The following is a 13501-nucleotide window of genomic DNA, read 5'->3' on the forward strand; positions in this document are numbered from 1 at the left end:
ACCCTCTCCCTTAAAACCCACATCCTTTCGTCTTCTTCCCTTCACCTTCCCTCTTTCCTGATTAAGCAACCTTGGGTTGCGAAAGCTTGAAATTTGTGTGCGTGTTTGTTATTGTTTATATTGTCTCTAACAACATACCAACGCATTTGTTTTTAGATATATTTTTCCTACGTGGAATGTTTCCCTCTATTATATTCATATCATTCATTTGAACCCAACAATTACGTTTGTTATTGTCACTGTTGCATTTCGAAATCTTTTCTGTCATCTAACTTTCCCTTTTTGTTTGTGCAAGTAGTTTCACTTTGTATTCACCTTACCCTTTTTACCGTAATCTACCTTACAATTTTATCCTGCCTACATATACGTAACTTACTTCCAAACCATAACCAAAAAATTTTTTTTTCCACTTTCAACACTACCGCTGCTATAAAATCCACCGTTCCCAGTTCACAAACAGTTCCTTTCACCTATTAAACAACCATTTCGGCTAGTTCTAACAACTTTTGCCTTATTTCCATTTCCGTTATTCCCTCATCACCGATCATTTTTTAGCTGCTTCCCACAGGTTTTAAAATCATTATTTCTTCATCAGACAATTGTTAGCCTCATTTTGAATAATCTGCCACTACAAAACCACTCCTTTTAATACATTTACACGCAGTTTTTTCGAAAATTTCCTGAATTTCTCTGCCCTTTAATGTGTTTTGGAGGCAACACAACCAGCTAACCTTTGTGCACATCGTTTTTACCAACCTAATAAGTTCACCACAGGATCAACATAGCTCAGCTTTAACCAACACTTTTTCGACTTTCTTCACACCAGATTTCTAGTTGCTTTCTAGTTCACCTTTATCTCTCCCCATATATTTTTATTTTCATCTCAGCCTCTGTTACACTGCCGCGCAGGATTAGCTGAGCGGTCTAAGGCGCTGCAGTCCTGGACTGTGCGGCTGGTCCCGGCGGAGGTTCGAGTCCTCCCTTGGGCATGAGTGTGTGTGTTTGTCCTTAGGATAATTTAGGTTAAGTAGCAATTAAGTCCCATAAGATTTTACACACATCTGAACATTCTGTTACACTTTCCACAGTCTAATACCATGTCACCCTCACAACATCCCCACAATGACCCCATTAAGTTTTATTTACATTCCCTCCGCAAACATTCCATCAGTCCCTATACCAGTTCCAAACCAAAGAATCCATAGCCCTCACCTGCCTAATCCTTCACCTACACATCAATTCAGCCAATGAACACACCCGTTAACTCCTATCCCTAATAAAAGTCCTCAATCTTTCCTCTCCCATATCCACACCGGCTGTTCAGAGCATCCTCCTACACGCCAACTGCAAATTAGAACAGCATGCCACCGTCCACCTCAAAAAACTATCCAATCTCCCGGTTTCCCACCTCCGGAAAGGCAACTCACTCACGCTCCACAACCTTTCCAACAAACCTCAACCTCCTCTCATTGCACACAGACCCAGTCTCTACCATCTACTCAATCTCCCACTTCCAGCTCCACTCCCCCCAAAACCTCAAAATTCTAATCAACACAATCTCGAACCACAACTCCCCAATTCAGTAGTTAACCTTTCCTCCAAACCTCTGTCCCAATCCGAAACCTCTGTCCTATCCAAAGGCCTCACCTTCAGCCCTACTCCCAGATTCAACCAAACAGCCCTTGTCAAAGATTTACTGTCCTATACTCGTACTCTCTGCTGGAAATATCACTTTGCCACAAAGAAAAATAATCCTAATCCCACTCCTAATGGACCAACCCCCCAAGACTCTATCCAAATTGAACCCTGCCTGGAACAGTTCCGTCCTCCACCACAGCGGGACCCACCTCCTCTTCCTCAAAATCACCCTCTCCAAACCTTCCAGGAATTTCTCACTTCCAGCCTTGCCTCTCAATCCTTCCTGAAAAGCTTTAATCCTACTCCCAACATCACCACAGCTGCAGCCCAGGCTATCCGTGATCTGAAGGCTGACCGATCCATCATCATTCTTCCGGTTGACAAGGGTTCCACGACAGTGGTACTTGACCGTCAGGAGTATGTGGCTGAGAGACTGCGTCAGCTTTCAGACAACACTACATAAAAAGTCTGTCAAGATAATCCCATTCCTGATGTCCAGGCGAAGCTTCAAGGAATCCTCAGAACCTTAGGCCCCCTACAAAACCTTTCACCTGACTCCATCAACATCCTGACCCCACCGACACCCTGCACCCCTACCTTCTACCTAATTCCTAAAACTCACAAACCCAATCATCCCGGCTGCCCCATTGTAGCTGGTTACCAAGCCACCACAGAACGTACCTCTGCCTACGAGATCAACACCTTCAACCAATTACATACAGTCTCCCATCCTTCACCAAAGACACCAACCACTTTCTTGAACGCCTGGAATCCTTACCCAATCTGTTACCCCCGGAAACCATCCTTGTAACCATTGATGCCACTTCCTTATGCACAAATATCCCACACGTCCAGGGCCTCGCTGCGATAGAGCACTTCCTTTCACGCTGATCACCTGCTGCCCTACCTAAAACCTCTTTCCTCATTACCTAGCCAGCTTCATCCTGACTCACAACTTCTTCACTTTTGAAGGCCAGACATACCAACAATTAAAGGGAACAGCCATGGGTACCAGGATGGCCCCCTCGTACGCCAACCTATTTATGGGTCGTTTAGAGGAAGCCTTCTTTGTTACCCAAGCCTGCCAACCCAAAGTTTGGTACAGATTTATTGATGACATCTTCATGTTCTGGACTCACAGTGAAGAAGAACTCCAGAATTTCCTCTCCAGCCTCAACTCCTTTGGTTCCATCAGATTCACCTACTCCAAATCCCATGCCACTTTCCTCGACGTTGACCTCCATCTGTCCAATGGCCAGCTTCACACATCCGTCCACATCAAACCCGCCAACAAGCACCAGTACCTCCATTTTGACAGTGGCCACCCGTTCCATATCAAACAGTCACTTCCCTACAGCTTAGGTCTTCGTGGCAAACGAATCTGCTCCAGTCCTGAATCCCTGAACCATTACACCAATAACCTGAAAACAGCTTTCGCAACCCGCAACTACCCTCCCAACCTGGTACACAAGCAAATAGCTAGAGCCACTTCCTCATTCCTTCAAACCCAGAACCTCCCACAGAAGAACCCCAAAAGTGTCACACTTGTGACAGGATACTTCCCGGGACTGGATCAGACTCTGAATGTGGCTCTCCAGCAGGGATATAACTTCCTCAAATCTTGCCCTGAAATGAGATCCATCCTTCAGGAAATCCTCCCCACACCACCAAGAGTGTCTTTCCGCCGTCCACCTAACCTTCGTAACGTCTTGGTTCATCCCTATGAAATCCCCAAACCACCTTCCCTAACCTCTGGCTCCTACCCTTGTAACCGCCCCCGGTGTAAGACCTGTCCCATGCATCCTCCCACCACCACCTACTCCAGTCCTGTAACCCGGAAGGTGTACACGATCAAAGGCAGAGCCACGTGTGAAAGCACACACGTGATTTACCAACTGACATGCCTACACTGAGAAGCATTCTATGTGGGAATGACCAGCAACAAACTGTCCATTCGCATACAGTGTTTGTTGGTAATGAGGATCACCCTGTAGCTAAACATGCCTTGGTACACGGCCAGCACATCTTGACACAGTGTTACACCGTCCGGGTTATGTGGATACTTCACACTGACACCAACCTATCAGAACTCCGGAGATGGGAACTTGCCCTTCAATATATTCTCTCTTCCCGTTACCCACCAGGCCTCAACCTCCGCTAATTTCAAGTTGCTGCCGCTCGTACCTCACCTGTCATTCAACAGCATCTTTGCCTCTGTACTTCCGCCTCAACTGACATCTCTGCCCCACCTCTTTCCATTTACATATGTCTGCCTGTGTGTGTATATGTGCGGATGGATATAAGTGTGTGTGTGTGTGTGTGTGTGTGTGTGTGTGTGTGTGTGTGTGTGTGTGTGTGTGTGTGTGTGTCAGGGTGTGGACAGATGATACTTCTGTCTTAATTGAAGGTCAGGATTCAGAAAAAATTCCCAACTCTGTGATCAGTACCTTCAGTATCTTATAAACTTGGTTTCAGCTAAATGAGTTGAATCTAAACATATCCAAGACTCTAAGACTCGCATGATGCAGTTCAAACCCAAACAGTCAAAATGTGCGCAGATTAAGATTGTACACAACGACCAAGGTATAGAAGAAGTTGACTCAGTCAGATTCTTAGGTTTAAATGTAGACAACAATTTGAGCAAGCAGGCACAAATTGAATACCTGCAAACAAACTGAGCAGCTTTGCATTTGCAATGCAAATATTACCAGCTGCACCTGGCATGGACACATGAAGAGTAGCATATACAAGCTACTTTGAATCCATTATTAAGTATGGTATTGTTTTTATGGGAACTCGACAAGCAGATACTAAAAATACAGAAAAAAATCATTCGAAATATGTGCACTGCAAATTATAAAGAACCATGTCGACCATTATTTGAAGCTTAAAATATTAAGTCTGCCATCCTTATACATATATGAGATTATTATATTTTTGTACACCAGGCATGAATTATTTGAGGGAAACAATTTTGTCCATTCACAAGATACTAGAAACAAAGAAAATTTTATGCTCCCCACCCACCACCTCAGACTGTATGCCCAGGGACCTCAGTACGTGGGAATGAAAATTTGTAATAAATTAAAAGGGAACAAGTTGATGCACATGAATTTAGGTCCACTTAAAAGAAAGCTATATGAGGTACTGACACTGAAGTGTTATTACTCAGTGGATGTATTCATGCAAGACAAACTAGAAATTTGAGCTGGATACAATGTGTTGCATATTCCAAGAAATATCCTTATAGTGTTATTATAGTGCTGTTATTTATTAATGTAAAAATCAGTGTACCTGCATTATAGATTTTTGATTTGGCTCCTGTACGCAAACCAAACGGATTGCAAATGTACACCATGAGATGAATAAAACACAATTCAATTATAGTATCTAATTTCATAAACAGTGATTAACTGATATCACTCACCAGCATGATATTTCATGCTAAAGCCTCTTCCACCTAGTGCCAGGTTTGTCCGGAAACGGAGGTAGAGTTTATTGCCATTTGACATAAAGCTGGCTGGCCTATAAACTCCACAGTAGCGACCAATCAGTGGGGATTCCTCTGAATTTCCATCTCTCAACTGTAACATTCAAACACAACACTATTCATAATGATATAACTTCAATTCTTTTCTACCACACCACATTTCCCCTCTCACTTCCCCATCTCTCTCTCTCTCTCTCTCTCTCTCTCTCTCTCTCTCTCTCTCTCTTCCTCTCTCTCGCCCTCCCCTGCCCCCACCCCCTCTACTAATCCTCCTCCCAAAAAATCACTTGAATGCATGGTGAGTATGGTTCTTTTTTAGATTATTTATGCACCGATATATGTAATTATCATAATACTACAAAAATAAAAGGAGCTAAACAAAATAAGAGTGGGCTCAAATCATGACCACTTTGAGGTACAATACCAGAAAATCACCCATTGTGATGAGACTACATTTATACCTCTGTTAATGTTCTTAAAAAAGTACCTGTATTTCATTTTTCAAACTGAATATTAACAAAAATGTAATGGAAATAAATGGTTATCATGAATCCAAAGCCTGTCTATACACATACTGATAGAATACATTAATTCTAAATCTGTGGATTAGAAATAATGATTTAGTAAAGCATAAGTTTCACTTTGCAAGTAAAAAGCGTTTCCAGGAAGAATACATGTACAGTGAGTGCCCTAAGCATTACCCATAGTGTCCAGGAGAGATAGAAACAGCTAACGAAACTGATTAAGTATTAACCGGTAGTAGTAAGAAATAATTTGGTTATTTGACCACATACAGTAGTGCACATTGCTATCTGATAGGCTGAAGTTAATGTTAACAAATTAAATTTAATGATGATGAGAAGGATAAATCAGTGATAGAGCTGATGGGATTTGCAAGCAAAATGTTAAAACTGAGCAAGCTGATGGTGTGCAAATTACAACAGAGAGACGCTGAACTGCAGTGAGTGTAATTAAATTACTTACCCCAAAGAAAAGCGACGAAATGCATGCATAAATTAAAGTAAATAATAATATGAATAAATTTGTTAGGCAGTAATATCTATGATATTATCACAAATACAAGGATTTACAAGTGGCTTGAACTGTTTAACTGCAATATCACAGAAAACTTGCAGAAATCAGGCCAAATTTGCTCAATCAGTATATGTAATTACATATGCTGACCCATTACTGTAGAAAAAGGCAGAAAAGTGGAGGAAAATTTCAAAAATATAGAAGTTTGGACCAGTTACATTATTTCAATAAAGATAAGGATTTCAGGCTCGCTGCTACTAAAACTTAAGAAAATAATGCAATTATTACTTGCTTTTATCATTCCCTTCTGACAATATTAAAGTATTTCTCAGAAATCAGGAACCAGAATTAAACAAACTTCACCAAGAGAATCTCTATCGATTCTCACAATCTGAAAGCTACTTGAACATTCTCCCCAAGTCACAAAAAAATTGTTCTGAAACAACATTGGACCACATATTTACAAACTTTCCCTTCCAGTCCAAATAACTTGTGGAGGCTAGTTATAGTGACCATCATGCCCAAGTCCTCAAATTTTTAAATGTTCTCTTTTCAAACCACAACAATAAATATGCTGCTAAAGTCAGAAATTATGGCAGCATAAATATAAAAGCCTTCAATAACACATTAGCAGATGAACACTGGGATGAATTTGTGAGGCAGATGATACAGACAAAAAAAATGGGATAATTCTTCACCCTCAAGCAAGTGCGCTGATTTTTTTAACATTAGTGGGCCTTCGGCACACTTTGTACACATTTAAATAATAGCTGTCTTCATGTTACCAAGGTAAACATGGATGAGGAAAATCATGGTTCAGTTTAATTAAACAATGGTGAAATGAACTTACATTATATGTGCTAAATCACTGTTTAATCTAAAAATAATGAAATAAATTTTCATTATATCACTTTGATGCCATGTACAAGTCTTACCCCCCAGTAATGACGCACTCTAAGCATTAAACAGCACAGTTGCATCAGATCACTGTCAAATACTTATTAGATTGCTAATTATCTCATGTACAACTGCCTCATTGTGGGATTGTGCCACTAGCTCAGAGTTTGGGTTATTTTCTTGCATGGATCATACATTTTTTCTCACCTGCCACACAGTTTATGTTATATTGATGCTTCTCACTTGTGACAGCAGAACTTAGCACTGGGTTAGCTCCAGCAGTAATGAAGGAATAGGTATGGGCTCGCAGTTGTAAAGCAACAAGCAACACATCAATGAAACTGTACAAAATACTGTTATTTGTAGTTGGTGCACTTTATACAAAGGCATGCCTGCTCGAAGGTTGTATACATTCCTTGACTATTTCCATATTACTTCCCCTCTTAGACTAAAACATTTTAAAGCAAAAGACTCTACAAACTGGCATAAAAATTTCTTGCAATTGAAACAATGTTTCTGACAAAGTACTTCGAAACAACAATCCTTAATCTTAAGAAATTACCAAATTAAAGAATATGCAAAAGTCCTGAAAAAAGTTATAGGACACAACAAAAGAATGGCTGATGACAATTGTGTGGTTTCATCTTAAAATAAAGCACAAGTAGTATGGACTGTTATAATAAGACACGAAAAAAATCAGTTGCCTCCTCAACACGAAGGAAAACACAACTCTGATTTACCACAAGTCTATAATCACTAAGCAACACGTAGCTGCCAATATATTTAATAGTTAGTAGGCAAGTATTTTAAGAAAAATTACTACAACAAATCCTTACCCAATATGGAATTTAAAACAAAACCTTTCATGGCTTCTATGTTCTTCTGGAAAACTATTGCTGATGAAATTATATTCAGCACAAAGAATCTAAAAAATCATCTGGAATTTATGCTATCTCTGACTGAATCATAAAGAACTGCATAAATAAAATACCTGCCCACTTTATAATGTGTAAAATTCATCTTTGATGACAGGTACATTTCCTGATAGAAGGTGAAAAACATTATTCCAGTCCTAAAGCAAGGTGAGAAAAATAATGTAGAAAATTACACAGTGACTTGTGTTTGGGAAAATTCTGGAAAGAGTAATTTATCAAAATATTTATTGTGTATGACATACGCATCCCTTCGAACTGGTTCTGTGCATATCTTACAAACAGAAAGTAGCAATTGTATGAAACACATCCTGTTGTAACAGTTATCCACCACAGCTAATTTTTGTTAAAAAATATAATTTATTTAGCACTTGAATGTATGTACGTACCACTTGAGAATGAGCCATCACTTGAAACTAGTAGTGGTAAACAAAAGATTTAAAAAAAGAAAAAAATAGCAGCTCTGATGGTTAATTACTACAAATTTATGAAAGGATAAGTGAATTTTTCAGAAATGAACCAAATTCTCTCTCACACTGAGCATGGGTTCAGGAAGAATAGATTCACAAAGACTGCTACATAGGAGTACAATACACTCTACCCTAGATGCTCTCAATAAAAAACAAAATTGAAGTTGGAATCATCTTACATTAGTCACAAGCATTTTATGTGACCGATAACAATATTTTATTACAGAAATTGCAGCCCTATAGCATCAAAGGCATCCCTGCGTAATGGTTCTGCTCATATATTACAAATAGAAAGCAGCAATAAACATATACCAGAACATTCCATTCTGATTATGGAGATATTCCACAAGGTGTGTCCCAAGATTAATACTTGGACAAATCCTGTACCTTGTACACACAAACAACTTTCCACAAGGCATCTGTGCCATTACCAGCACACTCTTTGCAAATGATATGAGTACCCTCATCAGCAGCTGCATCAATCTTCAATTTCAAGAGGATACAGCTGAAGAAACAGGTGAGCTGGATGATTGGTTTGGCAGAAATCACCTGGCAATCAACACACAAAAACACATTTCTACACTTTCATCTAAGAACCAAGAAAACTAAGCCACATATGAAAATTCATGACTGAAATATCACCTGCATCAGAAACAAGACTTTAAGCACACAGGCCTAGCATAACTTAAGATGGCAAACACATACCAGCAAAACTAATAGGAAGCTGAATAAAGCATGATACACCTTACACATACTTACATACCGCACAAGCTGAGAGGCTGTTTACACTGCATATCACACACAGTTTCAGAGAATAATACAGTATGGTACAGCAGAGTCTCTATAGTTCAAAGTGAACAGGATCAGGACCACATCGAACTATTGAAAACTTGACCTATTGAAATTTTTGTGGGAAAAAGAACCAAAACAATACTGAAAAGAATATAGCTGTGAAAATATCAACTTTATTAAAACAAAAAGTTTACATAAGCGTTCACATTGGCAGAATAAAGTTTTTGACTTAAGTCTGGAAACAATTTACTTCGTAAAATAATAGTGATGTTTCATAAAGCTGTAACGTTTCCGCATGGCAGTATTGTGCCGCAAACAGAAGAGCTGCATGTTGGCTGGTGTTGCCTCACAGACTGTTGTTCCACGTAGCGCAAGGTGGTCTCAAGTGCAGCGTAGCCATGTGACTCGTGATTGCCTTATCACCTTCATCACTCTCACACTGTGTTGCAGTAAATTCAGATATGGTCTCAATATTATGAGAAGGAATATTGCCACTCACCATATAGCAGAGATGCTGAGTAACAGATAGGCACAACAAAAAGATTGTCACAAAGAAAGCTTCATCAAAAGCAGATTACAGACACATACACACTCACATGACTGCAGTCTTAGGCAACTGTAACCACACTGCAAGTAGCAGCACCAGAGCGTGACAGGAGTGGCGACTGGGTGGGGATACGGAGGAGGCTGGAGTGAGCAGGGGGAGGGATGGTACTGTAAGGGTGGCAGACAGTGCAGTTGTGCTTGGGAGCATGCAGGAACAAGGTAGAGAGAGGGTAGGGCAGCTACATGCTGTCGGGAAGCTAGACTGAGGGTAGGGGAGAGATGGGGAGGGCGGGTAATGGAAAAGGGGAGATGTGAAAAGACTGGTGGAATGGGGACTGTATAGTGCTGGAATGGGAATAGGGGGGCTGGATGGACGAGGACAATGACTAACAAAGGTCGAGGCCAAGAGGATTATGATAACGTAGGATATATATAGCAGGGAAAGTTCCCACCTGTGCAATTCAGAAAACGTACTGTTGGTGGGAAGGATAATTATGGCACAGGCTGTGAAGCAGTCATTGAAATGAAGGACATCATGTTTGGCAGCATGCTCAGCAACCGGGTGGTCCACTTGATTCTTGGCCACAGTTTGTCGGTGGCCATTCATGCTGACAGACAGCTCGTTGGTTGTCATGCCCACAAAGAATGCAGCACAGTGGTTGAAGGCATTACCTACAAACAAATCCACGGTACGGATATGGGAACATGCTTGGCACCATCCTATGCCAGTCTATTTATGGGCGATCTAGAGGAATCCTTCCTCTACGCCCAGAATCCTAAGCCCCTCACCTGGTTCAGATTCATTGATGGCATCTTTGCGATCTGGATCAAGGGTGAGGACACCCTATCCACGTTCCTCCACACCTCAACAATTTCTACCCCATTTGCTTCACCTGGCACTACTCAACCCAACAAGCCACCTTGCTAGATGTTGACCTCCACCTCGAAGATGGCTACATCAGTACCTCCATCAGTATCAAAAATACTAACCACCTTGACAGCTGCCACCCGTTCCTTACCAAGAAGTCCCTTCCACACAGCCTAGCTACCAAAGGTCGTCACATCTGCAGTGACAAGTGGTCCCTGTTGAAATATACCAAGGGTCTCACTGAAGCCTTCCCATCGAAGGTAGGGCTACCTGTGAAACCAGTCATGTGTTCTACAAGCTAAGCTGCAATAACTGTGCTGTATTCTAAATGGGCATGACAACCAAAAAGCTGTCTGACTGCATGAATGGCCACCAACAAACTGTGGCCAGGGAAAAAGTGGACCATCAGGTTGCTGAGCACGCTGCCAAACATTATGTCCTTCATTTCAATGACTGCTTCACAGCCTGTGCCATAATTATCCTTCCCACCAACACCAATTTTTTCTGAATTTCACAGGTGGGAACTTTCCCTGCTATATATCCTACATTCCCATAACCCTCCTGGCCTCAACCTTTGTTAGTCATTGTCCTCACCTATCCAGCATCCCCATTCCCCTAGCCCCCCCCCCCCTCCTCCCCCACCTCTCCCATGTAACATCCCGACTGCACACAGCTGTCCTACCCTCTCTCCACCTTGTCCCTGCATGCTCCCAAGCAGCACTGCACTGTCCACCACCCATAGCCTACTATCCCTCCCCATCCCTGCTCCAGCCTCACCCTTACCACCCCCCAGTCGTCACTTCCATCATGCACTGGTGCTGATTCTCACAGTGTGGCTACAGTTGCCTCAGATGACAGCCATCTGTGTGTGAGCTGTTTTTGCCTGAGTGTGTGTGTGAGTGTGTGTGTGTCTGTCTTCTATCTCTGATGAAGGCCTTACGAGCAGAAAGCTTTCTTTGTGACAGTCTTTTTGTTGTGCCTATCTACGACTCAACATCTCCACTATATGGTGAGTGGCAACTTTCCTTTTCATGATATTGTTACATTCTGTCCTGGATTTTCCATTATTAGATATGGTCTCAGAGTTACTACGAAGTTTTTTTCTGCATACATCTCTTTAATGCATCCCATACCTCTTCTTCCATTAGTCTAGATAGCCCAAACTAGCAGCAGAACTGTCATTTCCCTACTGCAGCTCATTGCTAAAAAGAAGGCTTCCACCTGCAATATCGGACCAGAAATTGGAGACTCCTTCTGCCTTTGTTATTTAAACCACAAGAACAATGTCTCACTTGTTTTTTCAAACTCTGATTTCTCTATAGTTTTCAGTTAAGAGATTCTAGACAAAATTTTATCAAGAAAACTGTTCCAGATCAAGTCCGTTTCTTCACCAGTCATCAACAGTAACTTCGCCGACACCACATTCCAGATGAAGTGCTTGCATGTGTCACTTTTTTTTCTTTTTTTTATGCTTGTAACTTACTATCCCAAGGCACAAATTTCTTTCTCTTTGTTACAGCACTCATCTGTAGAAGTCATACCATTGAAAACAGTCAGCAAACAAAATAAACACAACACTGCACTGTACCAACAATGAATAACCTAAAACACCACTTTCAACAAAAGGTTTTCTTATGTAAACAATTAAAAACTAGGAGAAGGGTATGTCTGTGGCCATTGCTGTGGACCCAACTATGGAGAATGGGTGGTTTGGCATGTGTTGTGCTGTGTGTAGGTGGGGGAAACCGATTAAGGATCAATACACTGTACAGTAGTTCTTTCACTGTGGGTGAGGGAAATGTATTAAGGATTGATACATTGTAAGTAGTTGTTTTATGTTTTATTTATTTATTTTACAAGGCTTGGATTACAAGAGACTTTTAATTCAATGACTTGAAATATCGAGACTCTGCTATATCATATTTCGAGGAGACTCTCCATATAGCAAAGAGATTCTCTTCACTGAGTAATGCATAAAGCAAAACCTACAGAGAGATGCAGATGTCTATTACAAAAAGGAGCTATTTTCACCACTTGGCAGTCTTTAAATGCTCAAAATGTTTAAGTTTGTTAAAAGTAACAGTAATGACAATTATCATAGAATAAGACATTAGAGGAAATAAGAAACTGTTGTATAAGGTTATCAGAGGTAAAAGGAAGCCAGCGAATATCATAAAAGCACTTGAAGATGAAAACGGAAATCTGGTTAGGACAGAAAGTGACATGAGAGAAGTTCTGAAAAACCATTTTGACCACCTATTAAATAAATCAGTTGAAGAACCAAATACAGAACTGGAAATCCACACTTACAATGAGGAACCTCCCATCACCTGGACAGAAACGGAGGCAGCCTTAAAATCTGCGCCTAAAGGAAAATCTTCAGGTGTAGATGAAGTGAACGTAGATATGATAAATGCAGCAGGAATCCAAGGATATAATGGCTGCACCGATTACTCAATGTCACATGGGCAGATAACGTAATACCTACAGGTTGGAGCAAGGGTTTAATAATACCCTGTTTAAGAAAGGCAGCAGGCAGAAACCCACCAACTATAGAGGAATAACCCTATTGTCTTATGGGCTGAAAATACTTGACATCATAGAAAAAAGACTGAGAACTATCATATAACCACAGCTGGAGGAGGGACAATATGGCTTCAGAAGTAACAGATCAACAATAGATCTAATTTTTAGCACCTGCATGTTGATGGAAAACTATTGGGAGAAAGGCAAGAACTTGATCATTGTATTTCTGTGCATGTTGATGGAAAACTATTGGGAGAAAGGCAAGAACTTGATCATTGTATTTCTGGATTTAGAAAAAAGCCTATGA

General features: G+C 40.8%; 1 protein-coding gene across 1 annotated transcript in view; it reads right to left on the reverse strand.

Moving 5' to 3' along the window:
- LOC126204186 (cubilin-like) overlaps positions 1-13501 on the reverse strand; it is a 1516445-nt gene that overhangs the window by 1145933 nt on the left and 357011 nt on the right. Inside the window, exon 19 of the mRNA XM_049938590.1 lies at positions 5066-5222. Coding sequence (XP_049794547.1) covers positions 5066-5222 — 157 coding nt within the window. The remainder of the gene's footprint in view (positions 1-5065; positions 5223-13501) is intronic.

The sequence above is a fragment of the Schistocerca nitens genome, chromosome 9 (assembly GCF_023898315.1).
Source record: "Schistocerca nitens isolate TAMUIC-IGC-003100 chromosome 9, iqSchNite1.1, whole genome shotgun sequence".
Classification (NCBI taxonomy): Eukaryota; Metazoa; Arthropoda; class Insecta; order Orthoptera; family Acrididae; genus Schistocerca; species Schistocerca nitens.